The sequence below is a fragment of the Nanorana parkeri genome, unplaced genomic scaffold (genome assembly GCF_000935625.1).
Source record: "Nanorana parkeri isolate BGI_ZX_2015 unplaced genomic scaffold, ASM93562v1 scaffold491, whole genome shotgun sequence".
NCBI lineage: Eukaryota > Metazoa > Chordata > Amphibia > Anura > Dicroglossidae > Nanorana > Nanorana parkeri.
The window spans coordinates 266,268-291,059 of NW_017306759.1; the positions used below are offsets into that span (position 1 = coordinate 266,268).

The 24,792-nt window shown below is 43.1% G+C and overlaps 1 protein-coding gene across 1 annotated transcript in view; it reads left to right on the forward strand.

Annotated features, from left to right (window-relative positions):
- Positions 1-23,547, forward strand: part of LOC108790648 — a 73,251-nt gene extending 49,704 nt beyond the window's left edge. The window contains exons 9-17 of the mRNA XM_018560959.1: positions 136-229; positions 4,604-4,987; positions 10,355-10,699; positions 13,359-13,736; positions 14,742-14,816; positions 15,161-15,185; positions 15,593-15,654; positions 23,041-23,280; positions 23,384-23,547. Coding sequence (XP_018416461.1) covers positions 136-229; positions 4,604-4,987; positions 10,355-10,699; positions 13,359-13,736; positions 14,742-14,816; positions 15,161-15,185; positions 15,593-15,654; positions 23,041-23,280; positions 23,384-23,547 — 1,767 coding nt within the window. The remainder of the gene's footprint in view (positions 1-135; positions 230-4,603; positions 4,988-10,354; positions 10,700-13,358; positions 13,737-14,741; positions 14,817-15,160; positions 15,186-15,592; positions 15,655-23,040; positions 23,281-23,383) is intronic.
- Positions 23,548-24,792: the final 1,245 nt, after the last annotated feature.

A 24,792-nucleotide genomic window follows, 5' to 3' on the forward strand; every position in this document is an offset into this window, starting at 1 on the left:
CCGAACATTTTATGTCAACATACACACATTTACAACTATAAAAAAAGGAGAACTGTTTGGCAGAACTCTCAACCACAATCTGTGATGACCAGGAAATACGTTTTTCTTCTTCACCTTCTTCTTATTCTTCTTCAGTCTCCGCAAGACAAAATAAAGAAAACCGTTCCATCCTCTCTGTCTTCCAACATGAAGGTGATCCGTGTCCTCCTGACATTGCTCATCATCCAAGGTGAGTGTTAGCAGTCTCAGCCTCCGTACAGCATACATAGGTTTGTTCTTAGGTTATAAGAGGACTCGAGTCAGATTAGTGTAACCTTCTATGGAAAGGAACAAAAAGTTAATCAAAAGGAAAGCAAAGGGAAAAAGTTGCCCAAACCATCCGGACCTTCTTTCTCCCACATTTGTCCAATGTAAGTCCTGTTTATAAATCTCTAATACACATTATACAGAGTTACTTCTGGAAGTGTTTATAGCTTTTAATATAACATTTAGTCCTCCCCACTAATGACTCTACGGGGTTATGTTTTAACACTAGAATTAAGGATAACAGTTGTATGCCTATAGTGAATGTGATGGTCATCTAACATAACGTGTGTTACTATTATGGAAGAGAGAAATAGATAATGATAATGATATAGATAATGACAGTGAGGAGAATAGACAGTAAGAATAATAGGGTATTGCATCATGTACAGGAGAAAGATCAGAAGAGAAGGGTCTAGTCCGTGCCAAGGTGAATATTGCACGGCCCCCGTTTTTGGTAACATTATCTACTTTCTCACTTGTGTTGTTTGTAGCTTTTTGTAACCTTTTCTATGCACTTCCAACCTAAGGATAATAACTCTATAGGCAGGCAATGCATGGCAGGTGATGGTATGATCCATCCATATATGTTCCACCCAACACCGGGAGCAAAAATAATACTTTGTTACTTTAATTTTTGGGTACCTTTTTGTAACCTTTTCTATGCACTTCTCACCGAAGGATAATACATATCTAGGCAGGCAGTGTATGGCAGGGGGTAGTATGATCCATATATATATATATATGTATATATATATATATGTAGGGCTGCAGCTAACGATTATTTTCAAAATTGATTAGTTAGCCGATTATTAAGTTCGATTAATCGGATTTTTTTTTTAAAAGGCTCCGGTGATGGACTACTAGTTTGTATTGAGATTGTAGTCCATCACGGGAGCAAGCTTGGAGCGGTGGAAGTAAAAAAAAAGTGTGGTGTGCAATATAGTACATTATACAATTATAACCTTTTCTATGCACTGCCCATCTGGAGATATTAAAACCAAAATGAATCAGCTGGTTCTTTATTGCTCTAGTGGTGCACAAATCTTCAGAAATTGTGAGTAGGTCTTTGCACTAATTCTATGAAGGATATCGCCTGGTTATCTCACTTGTAATGCTGGAGGGAGCAGTGTGTGTGGTCTGTGTTAGAGCTCCTGTTTAGAAAGTGAAAAGAGCAGCGTTACCCACAAGCCTGTATGATGCGGTGGATAGAAGTGTGTCTGTTGCTTTCTGTTATTTTTCTGTGTCGAGATTGAGGAACTTTGGGTTCCTGTAATAATTTGCCGACATGCTGTTCTAGTTCCAAGGCTGAGCGACAGACCGTTATACCTTGCACATGGTTCAGCCACCCTGCACCCTCCGCACCCCAATAAGTGACGGTGGATATTCACTATCTGTTTGGTATGGAGCACATTTTTGTGGCAGAGTCCCTTTAACATTTTTAGACCAGTGAAATCGCTTCCCTTCCTTTCTCACTTCCCCGGATATCTTGTGAAATTTTCTCTTAGTCACTCACAGTTGAGTGCACCGTGGAGTATATTAGGAGTGTGTGGGTTTATCTTGGCCGTCTTCCTCTATGACGTGTAGTTTACTTCTTATATTAATAGAACTGTGATCTTGACAACATTGTCTGGTCAGGGGAAAAAAAACTCACTGTAAGAGCGGTTCTGTTCTAGTGTCAGTTATAGAAAATGACCCAAAAGCCCAACTATGTGTCTAGCCTCACAATGTATAGAAATTCAAAGGGCAATAAACGGCTTTAAAGGTATACAGAAGAGATATAGAACTAAAAACATACATGTATTACTAAATCATTCAAAAATCACGTCTATTTTAAGGAGATGTCCTCCTATGAGCACCCACAACATAGGTATGCCAGACATCTATATACATGAATTCATCTTGTACAGGACACCAGGAATGGGTCCTGGATGGACGGTATATCCCTCCCTTGTTTGGGTGGTGGTCCCGTTAAAGTCACCTTGTATTCAGAGCCTCCATCCCTGACTACAGCCAGTTCTGGTAATGAAAGGGTTAAACCACCAGCCAGAGGGTGTGTTAAAAAGGAACAGGAAGCCAGTCAGTCTGGCTGTGTGGAGTGTTTGGAGCAGGACACATGGCTGTGTGTGTTAAGCTGTGGAATACAGTCTGCCGAGATGCTGCTGGGGCACCTGCGTCCATACTGGAACCCTAGGTGCGCAGGCTGGGACTCTAACCCTGAGGCTGGGACTCTAACCCTGAGGTGGGACATAGTATACAGGCGCTGAGCCGAAGTCTTGTGTTTGCTGAATATAAGCCATTTACTTTGACTGTATGTGGAAATTAATAAAAGTTTTTATTGTCTGATACGGCTGGCTACGGGTCATATCCACCCTGAATATTACAATCTATTTAAAGATGTTGAACTTGAACAGTCCTAAGGTCCAGTAAACAACCACTGGAAGATTGCTTGGTGGGGAGAATCTTGGCGGGTGTTGCCTCCGTAGGTGGCTTCTTCAGAAGATAGAGGTGAACAGAGCATAATATCACCACTGCTCAAAACCTGCATGCGTGCAGCCACCTCATAACCCCCGTCTGGGTGGGGGACCACAAGAGGGGACAAATGAGACATACACTTCCCGAGATCTCTGACCTGGTGGTTTCCCCCCAATGAGGCATAGACCCTCTGTGTCTCACTAGAGTTAAAACGCTGGACCACCAGGTCAGTATTTGTCCCCTCCGGGGGACAAATGATTTATTACTAAATGTATGTTTTAGTTGTATATCACTTCGGTACACCTTTTAAAGCCCTATATTGCCTTATGAATTTCTGCTCCAGTGTCGGTATCAGGCTCTCCATGGTAGGTCAGGGTTCTATAAAGAATGATGATTGTTTGCAGTCAGACATTGCGCAATCTGTCCATCTAGCTATGTGCCACCTTCTATGGTCCCTCTAAAGGCTGCCATTAACTTTCTGGTTTGCCTATCAGAGAAATCCTGGATCCTTTCTGTCTTTCATCATTAAAGTGATGCCAATCCTCAGCTGGGCAATTATAGGTAGAAGGATTTCCAGATGGAAGTTGTCAGCATAAACCATGTAATAATATTAACACTAGACTGGGATTCTACCTTAGACCAGACCACACATGTCATAGTCTTCTGCAATCTCCTTTAGATACACCATCAACTACATAATACAGAATCTATGTGATTGGATATCATTTGAAAAGGAAGTTTAGGTAGGACCTCTATCTACATAATAGTTAAAAGTGAATGGGATTGAAGAGGTATTTGACAATCAGATCATAACATGTGTGGCCTCTGTATCCCTTTCTCTGCCAGAGCCAATGTTTATATTGCGCACACATACTGCAGTGTAGACATGTGCACACAAAAAAATTGTTTCCAGACGAAACAAATGAAAACGAAAAATGTTTTCATTCGCTTCGTCAAAAGAAATACATTTTTATATTGTTTTAGATTCGGCGGCAATGATCCTCCGAATCCGAAGCCGCACTCTGAGACCGCAGAACGAGCGGTGACCATATCGACCGCCGGTGCGTCCTGAGCATGTGCACCGCCTTCTTGGATTAGATCATGGTATACACCAAGAACGGTGCCCGCATGTTCAACCGCTACCAAGATCTAATCCAAAATGGTGGCGCACATGCTCAGAACGCGCCGGTGGCCGTATTGGCCACCGCTTGTTAAATGTGTGACGTCACCGTCATGCGACATCATACGCTCCACCTCCAAGATGGCGGCGGGCATGCACAGAACACACCGGCGTATTCTGAAAACAAATGTATTTATGCCCGAATAACGTTTTAGTATATTCTGGCATATATTACATTTGTATTTCGGATTCGGACGAACCACCGAATCAACTGATTTTCATTGATTTGTAGGTCCGTCCCAATGCACATGTCTACTACAGTGCACCGTTAGAAAATTCACTTTAAACCCAAAAACATGATATATTTTCTGAAAGGAGAGACCCTGTAGAATAAAATGGTGGTCAAAAAAGATTTGCGCTTATTGTTTATCAGATCTATATTTTTAGTAAATATACCCAAATTAATTTCAGTGCACACAAACTTAATTTTTTTGAGGGGAAATATAAAAGGTGAGGTTGTGTCAAGTAAATGGATACCTAATAAGTCAAGCCTATAAAACTGTGTCCGCCCATGAAATGGCAAAAACCTACGGTACCCAAAACTGTCCATAGATGATGCTTTATGGTTCATCAATTTAGAGTTAACCATGAATGATAACCGTTATATAAAATATTACAAAATAAATATAATTTATTTCCTCTTAGGAGACGTCTACAGTGACGGAGACAAGTCCTTCTGTACAGAGCAGCCTGACTCCATAAGGGTAGAAAAAGGAGGATCGGTGACCATCCCTTGTCACTTCTCTTATCCCAATAATAATACACCAACAGAGGTGAGAGTGTACTGGAGACAAGGCCCAACAGGAGGTCATTGTGGACAAAATCCATTCATTTACAATCACACTGAGAACTATACAGGACGGATCAGTATGGAGGGAAACCCTAAGCAGGGGAGAACAGCGACAATCAGAATCCAGAGACTGAAGGAAACGGATGGACCCATGTTCTGCTGTAGGATCTCACTACGTTATAATGGGGATAAAACGGCGGAGTGGCAGAACCGGCATGGAACCTATATAAAGTTCAAAGGTAAAATGTGTAAATTAAAAATGTTTTTTATATGTGTCACCCTGCAGGAGGAGGACAGACTCATAGCTCCCTTCTGTCTGTATCACCCTGCAGGAGGAGGACAGACTCATAGCCCCCTTCTGTCTGTATCACCCTGCAGGAGGAGGACAGACTCATAGCCCCCTTCTATGTATCACCCTGCAGGAGGAGGACAGACTCATAGCTCCCTTCTGTCTCTGTCACCCTGCAGGAGGAGGACAGACCAAAAGCTCCCTTCTTTTCTCAAGTGGTTGTCCATACTAGACATGTGTACAGCATAAAAATTTGTTTTTGGAAGAAACAAATGAAAAGGGAAAAACCTTTTCATTCCTTTAGTTTAATAAAACAAATAATTATGCTATTTCGCATTTGGAGGGAACGAACCGCCAAAACCAAAAGTGCACAATTAAAAACAAAAGCGTGGCTGCCATGATGGCCACACATTCTGCACATGCAGCCACCATCTTGGAGGCGGGGTGCATGGTGTGGCTCGACACCAGCGTCAGGTGACATCGAACATATGTATGTGCACCGCCACCTTGCACGGCAGCAAGATGGCGGTGCCCATACAAAATGAATTAATATATGCCCAAATATAATTTTTTATATATTCGGGCATATAATAATTCATTATTTTGGATTCGGATGAACTGTAGAATCAACGGAATTTCTTGATTCAGCAAGTTCGTGCGAATCCTAATGCACATGTCTAGTTCATACATTTGAATAAACTTTCAAATTGGTCTCACATCTCAGAATAAAAGAATTTAGTGATCATTACAATGGTCTTCATAGTCAGAAATGGCTGCAATATTAAATGAGGGTTTGTCAGAAGGGATGACAAAGCCCCAGGAAATAGAATGGGTTGGTGAAGAGGGAATCTTTAGTGTAGATCTATCTTTGACTGCTACATAATCTTAGACCTATTTTTTTTCCTGTGTGCATCCATTCCTCAGCAGGTTAACACAGAAAGATTATTTAATGGTATATACAGTTTTGGAAATGAGTCTCCACTATTGGGTATTGTCACTACATGATTCCCACAATCCGACAGTGCTTCCATTAGGCTCCAGTTTCTGTAGTTCTTGTCTTGCTAAAGGGTCATGCTTTTCAAGCCCAGTCGCTTTCAATTTACTATACTGAGAAGACTACAGAAGAAAATCTAAAGCTTCTCTCCAGTCTGGGAGCTCAGCAGGTGGGCCTTTGAAATGTTGTTTATTGCACTCAGCGTATATCTATCTGCAGGCCATTCTATGGTGAGCACCAGAGTTATCTTTGGCACCTTTCCCTCCCTAACCAAGATGGGGTAATGTCCCAACCTTCACTTCCACTCAAGGGCTCCAGATGGCAAAGACTGGTCTATGTAAAGCACCTCTACACCCATAAATGGCTCCTACAATCTCACAGGAATGCTGTATCAAATTAGACAAGAGCTTCCCCAAGATGGCACCAGGAGCCAACATCAGAAGACACAATGGTCCTGACTGAATTCCTTTTAGTACTATTGCAAAAATGGTAGTCACCTGACCGCTTTGTTAGCACTACCAAAATAAAAAGAAAGCAACTAGCAGTCACAAGTTCAAAACCTGTAAATTAAATTATTTTGCTCTGATAGTAAATCCTTATCTGTATAAGCTACCCATCACTATAAATGTCTCTGAAATACACTAACAAACGCATGGTTCTTAATTAGTGTTATTATTTAAACTAATATAAAATGCTCATTGTCTATATGAAACTGAAATTCATGTTCAAACGTTTTCAGCAGTTTTTAATGCTTTAAAGTAAGAATGCTTTCAGAAATAAAAGTGCTAATAGTTTATTTTTATCAATTGACAAAATGGAAGGTAAATGAACAGAAGAGAAATCCAAATCAAATCAATATTTGGGGTGACCCCCGTGCCCCCCCTTACTTGCACACAGTTTTTGAAGGAACTCGGCAGGTAGGTTGTTCTGGGTAAATCTTGGAGAAGCACAGACCTTCTGTGGATGTCGGCTGCCTCAAATCCTTCTGTCTCTTCATGTAATCCCAGACAGACTCCATGATGTTGAGATCAGGGCTCTGTGGGGGCCAAACCATCACGTCCAGGACTTCTTGTTCTTCTTCATGCTGAAGATAGTTCTTGGGTTCCACAGTCGGGGTACTCTATGGTGATCACATGACATTGGCTGTATGTTTGGGGTCATTGTCCTGCTGCAGAATAAATTTGGGGCCAATCACACGCCTCCCTGATGGTATGGCATGATAGATAAGTATCTGCTTGTATTACTCAGCATTGAGGACACCATTGATTCTGACCAAATCTCCAACTCCATTTGTAGAAATGCAGCCCCAGACTTACAAGGAACCTCCACCATGCTTCACAGTTGCCTGCTGACACTCATTATTGTACAGCCCATCCCCGAACAAACTGCCTCCTGCTACAGCTAAATATTTCACATTTTGATTTATCAGTCCAGAGCACCTGCTGCCATTTTTCTGGACCCAAGTTCCTATGTTCTCATGCATAGTTGAGTCGCTTAACCTTGTTTCCAGGTTGGATTCCTCCGTGAAGGCCACTTCTAGCCAGACTTCTCCTGACAATAGATGGGTGTACCTGGGCGGCCGCGTGAGGGCATATAAGAGCAGCGTCTGACGTAATATGCTCTTATATGCCCGCACGCGGCCGCCGATGCCTGCAGTGTTCGGCTGTCAATGGACCTGCAAGCATCGGTGGCACAAGGGGTGTGTGTCAAAGTCACACAAGAGGTGTATGGAAAGCCAGTGGGAGCTGCTAAAACATATGGAGCACTGTAGATCTGCGGACTGTAGATCTGTGGAGAAGTACCCCAAAAGCCCTAGTATTGGGTCACTTGGTCTGTAAGACAAGCTTCAGTTGGTGAAACTATTCCATGTTATTTTTGCTAGAAGACTAATGGACTTTACTGTATCATTATGCTGACATGACGTTATTTTTTGTTTGCGGTAAAATAAAAAGATTGTCCTTTTATATCAATCGCCTTGAGAGTGGTCACTAAGACTAGGGATGGTCGAGCATTTGCAGAACGCCAAACTTTATGGGATGTTTGCGGTCTGTTCGACCGCGCAACGTCCCATACTGCAAAGAGTCCTCCAAAGCTCTAATTGGTTAAAGACTTGCCCCTGACCACAGGTCAGGTGCAAGACTTTGCTCAATCAGGGCTCAGTACTCATTTGGAGCCATGATTGGGCAAAGTCATGATGACTCTGCCCAATCATGTCTCGCCTATCGGATGCTGGCAAACTACACAAGTGGGCGGAGCTAGCTGTCACCGCTAGCTCCGCCCATTTTTTTATGTTTTGCCGGCATCTGTCAAAATGCCATTATGCGGCGGGAGTCGGACGGTACGGCGTTTTTAAAAAAATCATTATTTCTAATAATTTTTTGTTTTATTTTTTATTTTGTCGTCGCCGTGGACAACGCTGGACGCCGTGATTGACCCCGGATTACATTGGTGGATCAATTTTTGGGGTTTGTTTTAAAAAAAAATAAAACATGGATTTTATCAAAAGTTTGAACTTTTTCATAACTATTTTATTTAACCCTTTAGTGAATGGGTAAGGGTACAAGTAAGCCCCCTTGCCTGCAGACCCCCACAACCACTGGGTCAGGGTTGTGGGGATGAGGCCCTTGTCCCCATCAGCACGGGGACACCCTCTCAGTGCCGATGGCATGTGGCCTGGTGTGGGAGGGAGGGCTGGGGCTCGCTCGTCCCCCCACCCTTTCCGGCCCTGCCAGGCCTATGCCCGGATCATGGTATGGAATTTTAGTGGGGACCCCACGTCCCCCCCACATTTTTGGGGGTGGGGTTCCTCCTTAAAATTCCTACTAGACCTTAAGGGCCTGGTTTGACTTTAAGGGGGAACCCCACAAACTTTTTTTTTTTTAAACATGGGGTCCTTCCTAAATATTCCTACCAGACTTTAAGGGCCTGGTATGACTTTGAGGAGGAACCCTACACTTTAAAAAAAAAAAAAAAAAATTGGCACCTCCTAACATTCCTACCAGACCTAAAGGGTCTGGTGTTGTTTGGGAGGGGGAACTGCATACTTTAAGAGTTTTTTTTAAAAAAATTTCATTTTTTTTTTCTTTAGAAATGTCAGTTTTGCTGCAGCAGGTTCTATACATCGTACAGATCCCCCACTTCACAGGCAGGTTAAGGGGACCCTCAGGCACAATATTTGAAGGATTTTTTCATTTTTATTCTTACCCTTTAAGTGATGGTAAAATCACTGCTTCTTTAAAAACGTTTTTGTTTTTTTCATTGATTCCTGTACCCCAGGGCAGTACCCGGACCCCCATACACCTTTTATGGCCGATAACTTGCATATAAGCCCTCTTAAAGGGGACAATCATTTTAGAAAGTTCGACCCCCATTGACTTGCATTAGGTTCGAGTTCGTATTCGGTATAACCGAATTAGGTGTAACCCCGTGTATGACAATCCGACACCAGGTACCCTTGCTCCTAGAGGCCTTGAATCTGGCCTCGTGTTAACCAACCCAACACTTGTAGTACTACACACCCAGGGCCCTCCTAATATCCACCGTCTATGCGGCTCCAGCGCTTACTCCCCCTTAGGGAGGGCACCCTAGGTCGGGCATAGCCCGTTGACACACATACCCTCCTCGAGGTGGTTATGGCCACGGTGCCGTCCATCATCAACACACTCTTTGCAGAACCCTTCCATCTCAGAGGTTGAAGGACGAAGAACCAGTCCACACAGATAGTCTTTTGTTAGTTTTACTTAGTGGTGTTCGTTATAAAAGATGATACAAGGATTTCAGCCATCCCCAGGTGGGATGATGGCACAGTACTTTTCAGTTCATTGGAAACAGACATTTAGAGAGAGCTTAAGCCTAGAGTCCAGGACTGGTGTTGGCCAAAGGCCCATAGACACCTATGGTCAGTCTTACAGCACTTCAGTATCCTCCGAAATCCCATCCTAGACAGCCCTAGCTCGGTGGTTTCCCCCTCCTGGGAAAACTGGGGAATCTCTACAGCTTCTACATATTCCTAGGCCTGGTCCTGTACTTCCCATGGACCAGCCTCTACTTTAGAATCAGTCTCTTGTTCTCCCTTTGTCTCCTTCCACACTCTTCTCTCCACCCCGCTCGGGCGCCCCCTATATATTAGCTCTCCTGGAACACAGAGTCTTCCCAGGCCAGAGCTACATCTATCTCCAGGGGCATCTAGTGGCCATTGGCCATACTGCACCTATCCTACATGGGGATATACAGTAAATTGGTCTGATGCTCACATTATGTCAGAATGACTCCATCAAGGGCACTTTAATAGATCATTTTTATTGTTGTTGTTTTTTTCTGCAGACCAGTTCTCAGTAGAGCAGCCGGATGTTGTCCCTGCTGTGATGGGAGAAGATATCTCTATACCATGTGCTGTTCACAATAAATCTCCTGATTTTATAGAGGAGATTATCTGGAGGAAAGGAGAAAGTGACCTGTGTTCAGAAAATCCTGAATTTTTAAGATGGAATAAACAAAACATAACACAAAAGTTTGAGCGATGGACGGTACAGAAATCTGAGAAAATCTTCTCATTGCACATAAAGAGAGTTATAGATTCTGACAGTCGGCAATATTGCTGTGAGGTGATTACAAAGCTGAGAACACAGAAACAATCATCGGCACACGGCACCCAGGTAGTGATAGCGGGTAAGGACATTTCAGTAAAATACGCTTTGATTATAGAAGTCCAAGAGTGACTCTGAGTGATTTTCAAATAATCTTTGGGAGCCATGATGAAATGAGACATTATTTAGTCATCTGCTTTCATTTGACTTCTTTGCTCCTAAGTTAGACGGCTATTAAGTTGACAAAAAAATCTTTTTTTTTTTAACTAGATTATACTACACTTAATTTCTTTTGTTGCCTGTTTTTTTATATTACAATTTTGAAAAATTTAGCAGTATATACATTTTTGGATAACGGTTATACTACAGCAGGCATCCTATAGTTGTATGTCTAATTATGCTAATAATATAGTACTTATATGTCTCAGACAGCAGCAATCAATCGGTGCACTTGCTCGGAGTGAACATTCAGCTGAAGAGTATTTCACGTTGCCAGGTTAGGGAGATCACAAGGGGATGAGCTTTCTTACTTTCCTCTACAAGGGTTGGCTTTAAGTCTATTGATAACAATTACATATGGATTTCTACTGTACAACCAAACATATATTTTGTTGTAGATTATGTTGACAAAGGTTATAACTTTGCACCTACTATATGATCAGAACGGATGCTGGAGGTGTTTAAATGTAAAGATTACCTTAACTAGGGGCAGGCTGACATTAATACTATTTCACAATTATATAATGATGTAAGCTTGTACACCATTCAGTTTCCATAATCCACTTATTTACTCCACCAAAAAAACGTTTGTATCCCTGTTTCGGGAAGGGAGGGTCATGTGAAATGATCCTCTCCAATCAGCTAACGCTTCACACCTGTAGGTAACTAGGAAATCTTGAGCCTCCACAAAGTGGGAGTATGGGACTGAAATATAACTTCAGTGGCAGTGCCTCCACCCAACTGGGTGTCGTGGGTTACAAGTGAGAATGAGAATTACCTTTTTCCCAGGCTTGTTACTCACAGTTCCAGGTTCTCTTGCAGTGATCAAACAGATCAAAGTCCATGGATGCCTTTTTAAAAATGTCTTTAGAATAGTAGAACTGAAGAAGTGGAAGGGTTGGAATACAGAAAAATAGCTATAAATCCTGGCATTTCTTGTTGACAGTCCCTGTATGGAAGGTCAGTCTTCTCTCTTGCAACAGATCAGAAGTAAATCCATTCCCACAGAGGTTCCAGTGTGTGCTCTGTGTCAGGTCTTGACTACAGCTTGGTCCATTGGAGGTTCGGGTAGTTCAGTCTCCTCATAGATCCAGTCAGCATGGGTTAGGTCCTTTTTTCAATATCCAGTAAAGTTCATAAGCACATAATAGGCCTTGAGGATAGGCCTTGAGGGCCTAAGCCCTCAGGCCTGGGCAGCAGCCCAGCAGTCCACCTAAGCAGTGACCTCCCAACTGGCGAGTTGTGAACAGACAACAACCTAGTACTGAGCATGCTCAAGGGTTTTGTTATAGCCCGCCAACACATGACACTTTCTACAATGATTGGCTATCACAGAACATCATCCAGATATGATCCAACTCCAGCACAGCACTTTGTCACAGCAAAGCCTGGTGGATGAACAACATAGTTGACCCATGAACACAACCTACTGGTGAAAAATAGTAAATACACACAACCCAGAATTACAGCAGATGTTAGGGGGTAGACCCCTACACTTTTATAAATACCTACAACTTCGGCGCGTTCTATAGACTTACCTAAATGCGCTTAAAGTGATGATATCCCCCGCAAAGGTCTTAGATGTGTTGGTCCAGGCCACAACCACGAAAGGATTGATTTAAAATATGTACACTCATATGCCCTCAAGGCTTTTAACAAAAATGTCCAGGGCTGGGAGTCGGATAACACTAATTAATGCTTTGTGACTGTGAGAGTTTGTACTGTTTGTCTTATTGCTTTGTTTTATTGTACAAAAAAACTTTTAATGAATAAAAAAAAAATCTGATTTAAAATAAATAGATCCAAATTCCATACCAGGCCCTTTGTGTTTGGTATGGATCTTAACCCCACACTCAAAAAAAAAATTAAATAAGCCCTTTGATTTGGGTATGAAGAAACCCCACAATAAAAACAGTTAATGCAAAATCCATTACCAGACCCTTATCCAAACCGCAGCCTGGCAGGACAGGAAAGGGGACAGTCTACTATAGGCTATGATATCCGCCTTCTGCCAATCACAAGGGAGGCAGACCTGATGGGGAACTAGTCCTTTGATATCCCCATCAGGCTCTCTACCTCCTATACTGAAGCCTACCGAAGCTGCTTACACACTGCTCAGTCACTGAAATATTTTTAGCTATTGTCTCTCAAATAATATGACCATGAACATATTTGGTTAATGACATCAAGCAGCATCCTGGCCGGTTTGTTGACATTTAGCTGCCAGCAGGGACGCTGTCATTTGTGACGAGAGTGAGACGGTGAAGGATCATTGTGGTGTGTGGTGTTGTATTTGTACTCCTTACATTTCCATACTCTATACAAAACAAAATGGATAGGCTTCTACTTGAATTGACTAAACAAAATGTGCAGCATGAGTGTATTGCTGCTTTTGTATAGTGTGACCAATGGAGTGGAAGCTCAAATTGTTCTAAAAAATAATTTCAAAAGATAAAACCTGAATTTGTTCACCACATAATTTTCTGAAATGCAGCACGTGACATATTTCCTTTCTCTTTCAGATCCTAATCAGAATGATCCCGAGTTCACAGTCTCTCAGTCTGGGATAATTTTGGCCAATGATTCTGTCACCATCAACTGCTCTTACACCGTCCCACCAGACCAGAACCTTCTGTGGAGAGGAGTTTTCTGGAGAGTGGGCAGCCCAACAGGACCCTATGCCTATCACCCCTCTGATCTGATGGTTAATTCCAGTTACATTGGAAGAACTCAGCTGAGTGGACAGGCCGATCTCCAGATAAAAGAATTCCAAGCTACAGATAACACCACCTATTACTGCTTTGTGATGCTGACATTTTGCATTGGAAATAACAAGTACAAATCAACACTCAGATATGCAACACAATTTAATGGAAATAGAAAAAATTCAACCCCAACAGGTATAAGTTTATTTTCACAATTTCCATTATATGTGCAAGCCAGTCTTTTAAAGCGGAAGTTAAGAGTTGTTTTAAAAAAAGCCCTCCAGAAATGTTTGCCGTAATTTTCTAGTATGCACAGCATACTTGTAACTTGTAGAAGATTTCCGAATGATTGCCTTATGATAAATACAGCATTAGGCTGGGTTCAGTAAAGCCATTGTATCATCATGACAGCTGGGAAACCAGCAGTGATCAGTAATGGCAATCTTCATAGTTCTCCTGGTACAGGTTACAATTAGGGAGATTTTTAAAACAACTCACCCCAGTCCCTGCTTTCAGAAGAGCTTATAATTGAATATTTCTACCATACAATAGGGCCAATTTGGGTTGACAGTAACAGGGATCTCAAGTCTCCCTGATGTTCAGGGAGTCTCCCTCTTTTGGACAGCAAATCCCTGATGTCCGCAAGAGAGGCATTTTCTCCCTGAAAGCTTTACTCTGAGTAAACCTTTCCGGTAAGATATCAGTGGGTAAAGTTTCAGAGTGAGGCTTGCCTCCTGGAGGAAGGTCGTGTGATCTCTAGAGTAGCCTCAGAACGAGGCTTGCCTCCTGGAGGAAGAAGCTACTTGCTGCACACAGAGGGCGGACATAGACTACTACTGAATATATATATATCCCTGAAATGAGACGGGAACCTGCCTGAAATAAGGTTTTGCAGGTTGGGATGTCTGCTGTAATAAACTAATGAATCATTCATACTGGCCATAAGCAATATCTTGTGGAGCCCCATAATCTGCTAAATGGAGGTTTTCTAAACTTCTATGTTGTAAAAAAAATGTAGTAAAACCCCTTGCTCTTCAGTCTACGTGGAACAAACACAAAGCTGAATAAGTCAGTGGAGGAACACCCTTCCAGTTCACAAGGCTCTGTATAAAATGTAAAGGTTGCAGGGTGACACGCAGTGACTATATATTTTTTTTATTAGATGTATCTACTTCTATTTATTCTCCTATTTCCTCACAGGGATTCTGGCTGGAGTAGGGATCATACTCTTTCTGATTGTTTTGTGTCTCATATTGTTCATCCTGAAGAAGAGAGGTGAGCAGACTGGAAGGCTGAAACAGTCATATATATATAGACTGTGTATGTGTGTATGTCTCTGCCCTCGGTGCTTTGTGGTTTCTCCTGCTGGCATCTACATCACTACGGGGCACAGTAGTAATATAGGGGCTGGTGGATAGAACCATTGAATTCAGCACGGGGTGAGGGACTAAGGATCTGACACTCATGGAAGTGTCAGATTCTGAACATTCTTCATGCGGTGGTGTCTCTTTTACTTTATTGTGAGAGTTGTTTTAAAGCTTAATTTAATAAGATTGCCTATAATAAGGACAGTGGAATTGTCACTGGGGTAATAATCTTCTTTTATATTCTATTTTCAGGTGTAATCTGTAAAAAGAAGGAGAGGTGAGTGTTTCAGTGCTGATGACATCCTGTATCTAGACATATATATGGATCTTCTGATCTGCCATCCTGATAATCATACAATTATATGATTGTCCTTTACCTGTAGGCTTACACTGATGTCCTCATTCTGGAAATGCAGATTTCCCGGTAGTTGAGCCTTCAGTATTTCCTCTGGCATTGACTCAGAACAAGTCTATAGTTTATGAATTATAAACGAAGTTTAAGGTTACAGATCAGTGGCTCAGTTTTGACTGACTTGCTGCATATTTCTTCTGGGTCAGTGGCTTATAATATGTTGAATCCAGAGAATCAGCCAGACAGACAGTATTTGCAGAGGAAGGTCAGCAGTGACAGCCTAGGCGTTTTTATCATGAGTTTTCTTTAAACTTATGTTTACCTTTTTTCAGTGTAAAGTCTTCACCTTCACCTGTGAACCATGCTTCAAGTCCCCCAAGCACTTACGATAATGGTAAGGGGAGAGTATAATTTGGATCACTTGTTCTTAAACTTAACTTTCCTTTCCTCTCTACTTTACCTTGTCCTTCCCTTTCCTTTTCCTTTTTCATATCTTCACCTCTCATTTACCTTTTCCTTTTGCCTTTATGCTTCCCCTTTCCTTTTCTTGTCTCCCTTTCCTCCCCTTTCTCTTTATCCTCTCCTTTCTTTGTCCCTTTCTCCATTTTTTTACCTTTCCTTTCTCCTTTCATTTTTGTTTCCCTTTTCCATTCTTTCCCATCCCATTCCTATTCCTTTCCTTTTGTTTCTCTTTTCCCTTCCCTTTCCTTTCCTTTCCATGCCCTTTTCCCTTTCCCCTTTCCCCTTTCCTCTTCCCTTTCCTTTCCCTTTTCCATTTTCCTTTCCCTTTTTACCTCCCTTTCCATTCCTTTCCCTTTCCTTTCTTTTCTCCTTTCCTGCTTCATGCTTTAAGGGCCCCTTCCTCTTCCTCTCTTTCCTTACCTTTTCCCTCTCCTTTCCCTTCCCCTCCCATTTCTGTCCTTTACTTCCCCTTCCCTCACTTTCCTTCCCTTTCTTTCCCTTAACAATTGTCTTTGCCTTTCTTTCCTCTCCTTGATTCTGTTTGGTTGTCATACTGACATCAATTTATTTTCCTTCTCTTTAAGTGGAAACATTGAACGTCAGATCCAGCGGTACAGCTGATGGTCCAGAGGTGAGAATCATAATCATCCATTCACCGTGATACAACTGTATATCTGCCATCAACACCCAGCAGTTGTGTTGAAGCACTTAATGTCTAGTAGAGGCACCTTAAAAAAAGGAGAGGTGCACCCGCACTATCACAGAGTAGGGAATCTTGCGTACTTCTCTTACCCCCGTCTCAAACTGAACACAAATTGATTGTTATATATACAAATAGCACATAGGAATAAAAAGAACTGCATGTGTCTGCATCATGACGGATGAGTGATTTGGTATCACCGCAGTAAAAGAGCAAATTACCCTAATGGGTGTCACTCTATCACTGGCTTCTACAGAATTGATTTTGCTAGCCAGGGAGCAGCAATGGAGTGTCATCTCATTGGTCTAGCCAGTGTGGGAGCCACACCATAGAAATAGATGATTTGTTGGTTTGTGATCGAATCCCCACTTGGTGATGTAAGGCTTGGATGCAGCTGCTCGGCCATGGAAACCCATTCCATGAAGCTCTCTACGCACTGTTGTTGTGCCAATCTGAAGGCCACGCAAAGTTTGGAGGTCTGTAGCTATTGATTCTGCAGACAGTTGGTGACCTCTGTGCACTTCAGCATGTGCTGACCCCGCTCTGTAATGTTACGTGGCTGACCACTTCCTGGCTGAGTTGCTGTTGTTCCCAGTTGTTTCCACTTTGTTATAATACCACTAACAGGTGACCGCCGAATATTTAGCATATTTAGCATAATTATAATATATATTATTTAGCATATTTAACATAATTAGGGGGAGACATGCTAATTGTGCATATGGGCAAATTGCACTGCTGCTGCCATGGACCCATGAACCCAGTTTACATACAAATGACCCCTCACCTCTTGACCTTGCCTCAGGCCAGCAGCATTCCTCCATATTAAAAGAATAGAGGTCCTTCGGGCAGCAATACAATGCATGGAAGTTATGTTTAAAATGCAAAGCACAGATACATCAGTAGATACCTCTGGTGCCTTCACAAGGACCCTCTAGCATTTAGAGGCCCATTCACATAGGATGTGAGTTCACATAGAATGAAACTGAAGTAGCTCAAAGTAACAAAGTAATTCAGCCCATCAACAAGAATCATCAGGACTGCTACCCTATTGTTGCTTACATTACTGAATGGATTGAAACTGAATATGTCCAGCGGCGTGGCTAGAAATCACAGGGCCCCATAGCAAAATTTTGTATGGGGCCCTGTGATTTCTAGTTAATCCCACCTGATATCCCAAACAGCCCACCTGAGGGTGACCCTGCAGGGGTCACCATAGACTCTCTATGGTGGGCTCTGCAGGGTCTCAGGTGAGCGGTCAAGCCCTCTTACCTGTCTGCTCTGATCCTCTGTTCGCCTCCTTATCCTCCAAGATCGCTTGCGGGCCCCGCCTCCTCCGTCACTGGGCCCCACCTCCTCGATCGCCGGGCCCCACCTTCCCATCCTTAAGCCCCACCTCCTCCATCACTTTGCCCGACCTCCTCCATCGCTGCAGACGACAGGCCCAGCCACCTTCTACGGAGCTGCTGGTTGTCACCGACCCAGCAGTGGCTGTGAGGAGGAATGCGCTGCTGAGCATGTGAATAGCGGCGTGTTCCTCCTCACAGCCACCAGTGATAGCCAGCAGCCTGAGACACCATAGCGAACCAGGCGGCCTGCACCGCATCAGAGGGATGTCCTGGCCAGGCCCCGACCTTGCCCCGGGATCCATAGCAGCCGCCTGGGTCGCTATGGTGATTGTTACGCCGCTGTTTATGTCCATGGCTCCCGTGTCATACTGTTATATTGAAATAGTAGTTCTGCTGTTCCATGCTTTACTAGCACGTGAAGCCGAAGGTAAACATTGTAATTGCAGTTACCAATCCTATGAGGAGTAGGATTCTAAATACGTAAGGGAAGGACTTCTTCTTATTATTGTTTTATAGAATCTTTCAAGGGCAACTATAATGTAACACACATAACACTGTCTTTCTGTTCTAGGAACCGGGGGGAACTGTTTATGCACATTTGAATGTGGAAGCACTTCAGCAGGGTGCTACAAAAAGGAATAAAGGGGACGCTTCAAGCTCTGACAACCAAGTTCTGTATGCTGCTGTTAAACCCGCTACCGATCAGGTTATATATTCAGCTGTTTGCTAGTATCGTGGATATGAGATCTCCTCGGAAACTGCATAAAAGAGACAGACTGTGGTGGAGTGACTTCTACAGTGGAGTGTTGCGTGTTGGATGTAAATGTCACATATTCAAGTGTTCCTCACACATTCAACAAAAGCACAAGGATACAAACATTTTTTTTTTTTTTTTCAATGTGAACTTGACTTACACTATATTGCCAAAGTATTGGGACGCCGGCTTTTACACGCACAAGAACTTTAATGGCATCCCAGTCTTAGTCAGTAGGGTTCAATATTGAGTTGGCCCAACCTTTGCCGCTATGACAGCTTCAGCTCTTCTGGGAAGGCGTCCACAAGGTTTAGGAGTGTGTCTATGAGAATGTTTGACCATTTGTGAGGTCAGGTACTGATGTTGTAGGAGAAGGCCGGGCTTGTAGTCTCCAATCTAATTCATCCCAAAGGTGTTCTATCGGGTTGAGGTCAGGACTCTGTGCAGGCCAGTCAAGTTCCTCCACCCCAAACACGCTCATCCATGTCTTTATGGACCTTGCTTTGTGCACTGGTGCGCAGTCATGTTGGAACAGGAAGGGGCCATCCCGAAACTGTTCCCACAAAGTTGGGAGCATGAAATTGTCCAAAATGTCTTTATATGCTGATGCCTTAAGAGTTCCCTTCACAGGCACTAAGGGGCCAAGCCCAACCCCTGAAATACAACCCCACACCATAATCCCCCCTCCGCCAAACTTTACACTTGGCACAATGCAGTCAGGCAAGTACCGTTCTCCTGGCAACCGCCAAACCCAGACACATCCATCGGATTGCCAGACAGAGAAGCGTGATTGGTCACTCCAGAGAACACGTCTCCACTTCTCTAGAGTCCAGTGGCGGCGCGCTTTACACCACGGCATCCCACGCTTTGCATTGCACTTGGTGATGTAAGGCTTGAATGCAGCTGCTCGGCCATGGAAACCCATTCCATGAAGCTCTCTACGCACTGTTGTTGTGCCAATCTGAAGGCCACCCCAAGTTTGGAGGTCTGTAGCTATTGACTCTGCAGACAGTTGGCGACTTCTGCGCACTGTGCGCTTCAGCATGCGCTGACCCCGCTCTGTCATTTTACGTGGCCTACCACTTCCTGGCTGAGTTGCCGTTGTTCCCAGTTGCTTCCATTTTGTTATAATACCACTAACAGGTGACCGCCGAATATTTAGTAGCAAGGGAATGTCACGGAACACCTGAATCCAATGATTTGGAGGGCTGTCCCAATACTTTTGGCAATCTAGTGGTATGTCTCTTTCAATCTATGTATCTTTAATGTTTATATTTATGAATTACAGTTGAGCCTTCTTAAAACAGAAGGAATCTTTCTGTCTCTGTTCTTTCACAAATCCCAAAACTAAGGGAGCTTTTCTTGTGAAGAGTCCATACTCTGATTAAAGATGGCCAGCAAGTCTAAACCAGCTGCATGCAGTTTGAAATAAATGACTCTATAATATTAAGCTGCATCTGTACTATACATCAATGATTCTGGATTTACAGTTGGAGAATGGGGCCTAAGGGAATGGTTTACATGGCTCTTCCTGCTATCCTAAAATGAGGAATACATGTTTCTATTTTGGTGATTTGTGATGGAAGTGAGACATGTAGATACTTTCTGATAGACGAACTCTTCTGTGTTTGGCATTGGTTTTGTTGTGAGCCTTTTGGTTCCTTTTTTGGTCTCCCTCCCCATAACCTCTGTGGTTATACTTTCTCTTATGAGAATTATAAAGCCAAGGACTTTGTAGAACAAGAAATTAGGAATCGGGAAATTGGTTAATGTGGGGAAGTGTTCTACAGGAGGTTGACTGATAGTGGTTTGTTCTTAGAAACACAAGAGGAAGAGCTGCTTAGTCAATATTAGAACTCAGGGGCTTTACCTTGGATGAGCTCAAATTGTGCAGAGCTTGGTGGGTATCTGAGCTGCAGTATTAGTCATAAGGATGGAATATAAAGCAGAACATCGGGTGTCCAGTGAAGGATCATATTCAGAGTAAAGCATTTAGTGGTTAATCAATGTGTTTGTACTTTTAATCATGAAAGGTTCAGTCCACTAAAACCGCCATTAACAATACAACCACTTACTATAATCCTATAGCTTTTGGCTACCCCAGTTGTAAAACTATTCTTGGGCTTTCAGGTTTTGGATTTTCAGCTTTTCAAGTAAGGTGCACACTTACCAGCTAGCCCGCAGTTAAACAAATTACACTTTCTAACTATTAGTGCAGAAAAACAGGTGTGCTAGGAAATACCTGTAAAAAATTTACAAAATTGTACAAAAATTATCTGGGAATGAATATGGTGAATGTGGCTCCAATCCACGTAATCTGTTAGTGGCAACCAGGTGTTGATCGCATTTGCATAATTGGAGTCTAGGAGGTGTTATTAACCTGCCCAGAGAGAGGGAGGTTAAAACAGCATTGTATGTGGCAGACAATAGATGTCCCCTCCACCTCTATTCAAGCTTGGCTTCTCCATTTTTACATAAATGGCCTCTTTCACACCTCTTTCAAACCAGTCCTTCTCCCTGCTTGGGGGTGTGCAGTGCTGGCATTTCTTGCTTTATACACTTTTATTCATTGTTATACTGAATTTGCTGTGAATTTCAATAAAGTCTGAAGTATTTGAATTCTTTGCATAGTGCGGTCTGTTTGTATTCTACTACATTCCAAGATGGAGACGCACCTATTGGACCAGCTTCTGCGGAGTCCTGATGGTGGCTAATGAATTGGAGCGGTGAGATTTCCTTTGGCTCTACAGTTCTCCTTCCTGTCTAGGATGCGTACTTGATTATCTTCAAAGGAGTGACCTTTTTCTTTGAGGCGGAGGGGCTGAGACTGATATTGTCTGCCACATACAATGCTGTTTTAACCAGTGGCGGAGCTAAGGAACAAAGGGCCCTGGTGCAAGATTTTTTTTGCCCCCCCCCAAAAAAACAAAAAACACAAACACAGCGCTCTCCTCCCGCAGTGCTCGGCCGGCTGTCACTTTCTCTCCTCCCCGCTGGGACACAGAGCAGTGCCCAGCGGGGAGGAAAGAAAGCACGGATGCGCCGCTGTATCAGCGGAAATATGGCACTTTTGGCATTTAGCCAAAAGTGCCATTTCCGGCTGATATCTTTTGGTGAGAGCCGCAGAACAAGGAGGCACTGAAGAAAGCCCTGCAGGCACATCATGGGGCCTCGGACGGCAGTGAGGACCCAGCAAACAGAAAACACACAGGAAACAGATGAAGACAGAAGACCGTCCAGATGGAGAGGTGCCCTCTCTTTATACATTACCTTCCGCTTGCAGACTCGCACGCTCTGCTCTGCCTCTCCCGCTCACAGCCGGCGAACCCAGCGGAGTGGGCGGGACCGGGCAGTAGCGTGCTGTGATTGGCGGAGGGTTGCCGTGGCGATAGAATGCTGACCCGGCACGGGAGCCGCGCTGTGTCAGATTACACAGCGCAGCTCCTGATCGGGCTAAGCATTCTATCGCCATGGCAATTTATACCATGACCTGGAGGAATGAGAACCTTCACAGACATGTGCTAGGAAATGTTTGTGTTTGTACTGTGTAAAGCCCTCCCTTGTGCACCTCACTTTAAAAGCTAGTACTAAATTGATTTGTGTGGTTGCCATTTGCTATGTGATTTAGTTTGTTTCCCCCGAGTGAGTGTCTGTGATCATATCACGATTAAAGTTTTCCAAATTTAAACCGTTTATCTATGGTTTCGTAGATAAACTTGCATTCAAGGACTTCGTCCCACAGCTTCTTATTTGGTACAATATGTTTTTATTTGAGCGTTTCAATTCACAGTACAGATCACAATAGACATGCTTACATAGATAACTTTCATAAAACAAATGACAAAAGCAGAAGTATAAAGGAAAATGAATTACTCCCCCTGGGGTACATCTGAGTGCCCAGGTAAGATATCACATGTCACAGTCAAACCCAGGACCAATGCCACCGCTTCTTTTTGATAGTATTCAATTAATATTTCCATTAATTGTACATCTCTGCAAGTTTGCCTCCCACAGGGGTTTAAAATATGGTCCTATATTCCTTATATGAGGAAATAACTGTATCCGCCTACCCCGGGGTTAGTATCCTCATTTATGTACTTTTCAAAATATTTTAATTATAATCCGTTCTACTCTCTGCTTTGCAGCGCTATACAATGGTTGTGCTTTTGCTTTTGCTTTTAGGAATCTGTTGAGTCACGCTGCTCCCTCTAGTGGGCAATGTACAAATTAAAAAAACTGGAGAAGAGCAAGTATGTACCATGTGAAGATCACACTGCAAAAATAACCCAAATGACTCTATATATGGAAATATGTGCTGGTTGATACTTTACTTTTCCTTCATATTGTAAAGCGCTGCACAAACTGTTGGCGCTATATAAATCCTGTATAATAATAATAATAATAATAATAATAATATTCAGAATGATCCTGAGCTCACAGTCACTCAGTCTGGGATAATATCGGCTAATAAAGGAGACTTTGTCACCATCAACTGCTCATAAACCGTCCCACCAGACCAGTACCTTCTGTGGAAAGGAGTTTTCTGGGGAGTGGGCAGCCCAACAGGACCCTATGCCTTCCACCCCTCTGATCTGATGGTGGATTCCAGTTACCGTGGAAGAACTCAGCTGAGTGGACAGGCCGACCTCCAGATAAACCGGGTCCAAGATACAGATCACACCACCTATTACTGCTCTGTGATGCTGAAATTCTGCACCGGGGCACCACAGTCCAACTCAACCTTTAGATGCGGAGGTAAAGCACAATTAAATAAATTTGTAAAAAATAAGAGCCCAACAGGTATAAATTATTTATCTTTCCCGTTTTCATTATATGTGCAAGTCAGTCTTTGTAACAGGCTTACACGTCCTTCGTTCCGGGATCGGCGCAGGCTTCCGCCGCGTCATCGCGGATGTCACCAAGCCCTTCCTCCTCTGTCTGTTTAAGCCGTGGGATTCAATTCCCCGGCGTTCGAGCAAAGGAGAAGACGCTGGGAAATACCGCTCCTACCCCGCACGCTGAACCTGCCTCACACCTGCCTCAGACACCCTGATCTCTGCAGACTCTGAATATTGCATCAATCTCAAGCTTCAGTCCCTGAACAGAGTTACTGGATCGTATTCACTGCTTGCCAGTTCTACCATTGTGGAGCAGCACCCCTGACTGCCTATTGGGGTTACGTTGCACATAGCACCACAGAGATCATTTTCTACAGTGGACTCTTAACAAGGCTACCTGGGGATAAGTCCGAGTTCCAGATTGATCGCCAGCGCAATACTTCTAAACTGCAAGTACTAAACATACCAAACGAAAATTCAAATGACTGTCTATGAAATATTCCCTCTGATATAAAATATCATCTCACTGTTCTACTATCAAGTTGATTGCATGTTGAATATTCCTAAACTAAATTGCTTGTTTATCCATCTGCATTACTCAGAGGGAATATGTGTGATACACTCCCCGCACTTGCAGTCTATTAGCCTGTGATACACTTCCCACACTTGCATTCTATTAGTCTCCAGGGAAGCTGGTCATAACTCATTGTCTAAAGCAAGTTAAACCCCTCCACATCACATCCTCACTGTGAGTCATCGGGGTGTTACAGTCTTGCACATGGGGAGAAATGCTTTGGGTAACAAGGACTGTTCTGCATTCTTCTATGTCAAGCCAAATAAATATTTATTTACTAGTTTTGGATGAATTGGGGGAATATTAGACCTCCTGTTGGGTTTTCATTGCTATTCCCATTGCCATTGCACCAACAAGTTTTGGATTCATCTGTTGAATAAGTTCCATCCGAACTATTTCTATCTCTGAGTTCTGTATGACTTTATACACACGGTGTATTTGGCATGCTTGGGAAGTTCCAACTATTGTGTGTAGATACATGTATGTTATGAGGTTTTGGTGCAGTGCGATAAAATATATTTTGATGATATGGAGTTTTGCTTGTAACATTGAAAGCCCCATTAACCCACGTGTTATTCTGTATGTTCTGTAGGGGTGAGATTCAACCAATGTAGTAACCCAAAGTCTGGTGTTTCTCCATAGGTTCACTTAATGTAGCTTCTTATGATGATGTGACAACAATGCGGCACTGCTTCTGAATTCAGAGCAGAGTTTTCACCCTCATGTAGGCTGTGCCTGCTTGCGCTACAGTGAAATGAGAAGATGTTTCAGGGGGTGTGGCTATCAGTGCTGCTGGTTCACAAATCATCTTGTGGCATTTCTCACCCTTGAGTCTCCTCAATGGATGATCACTTG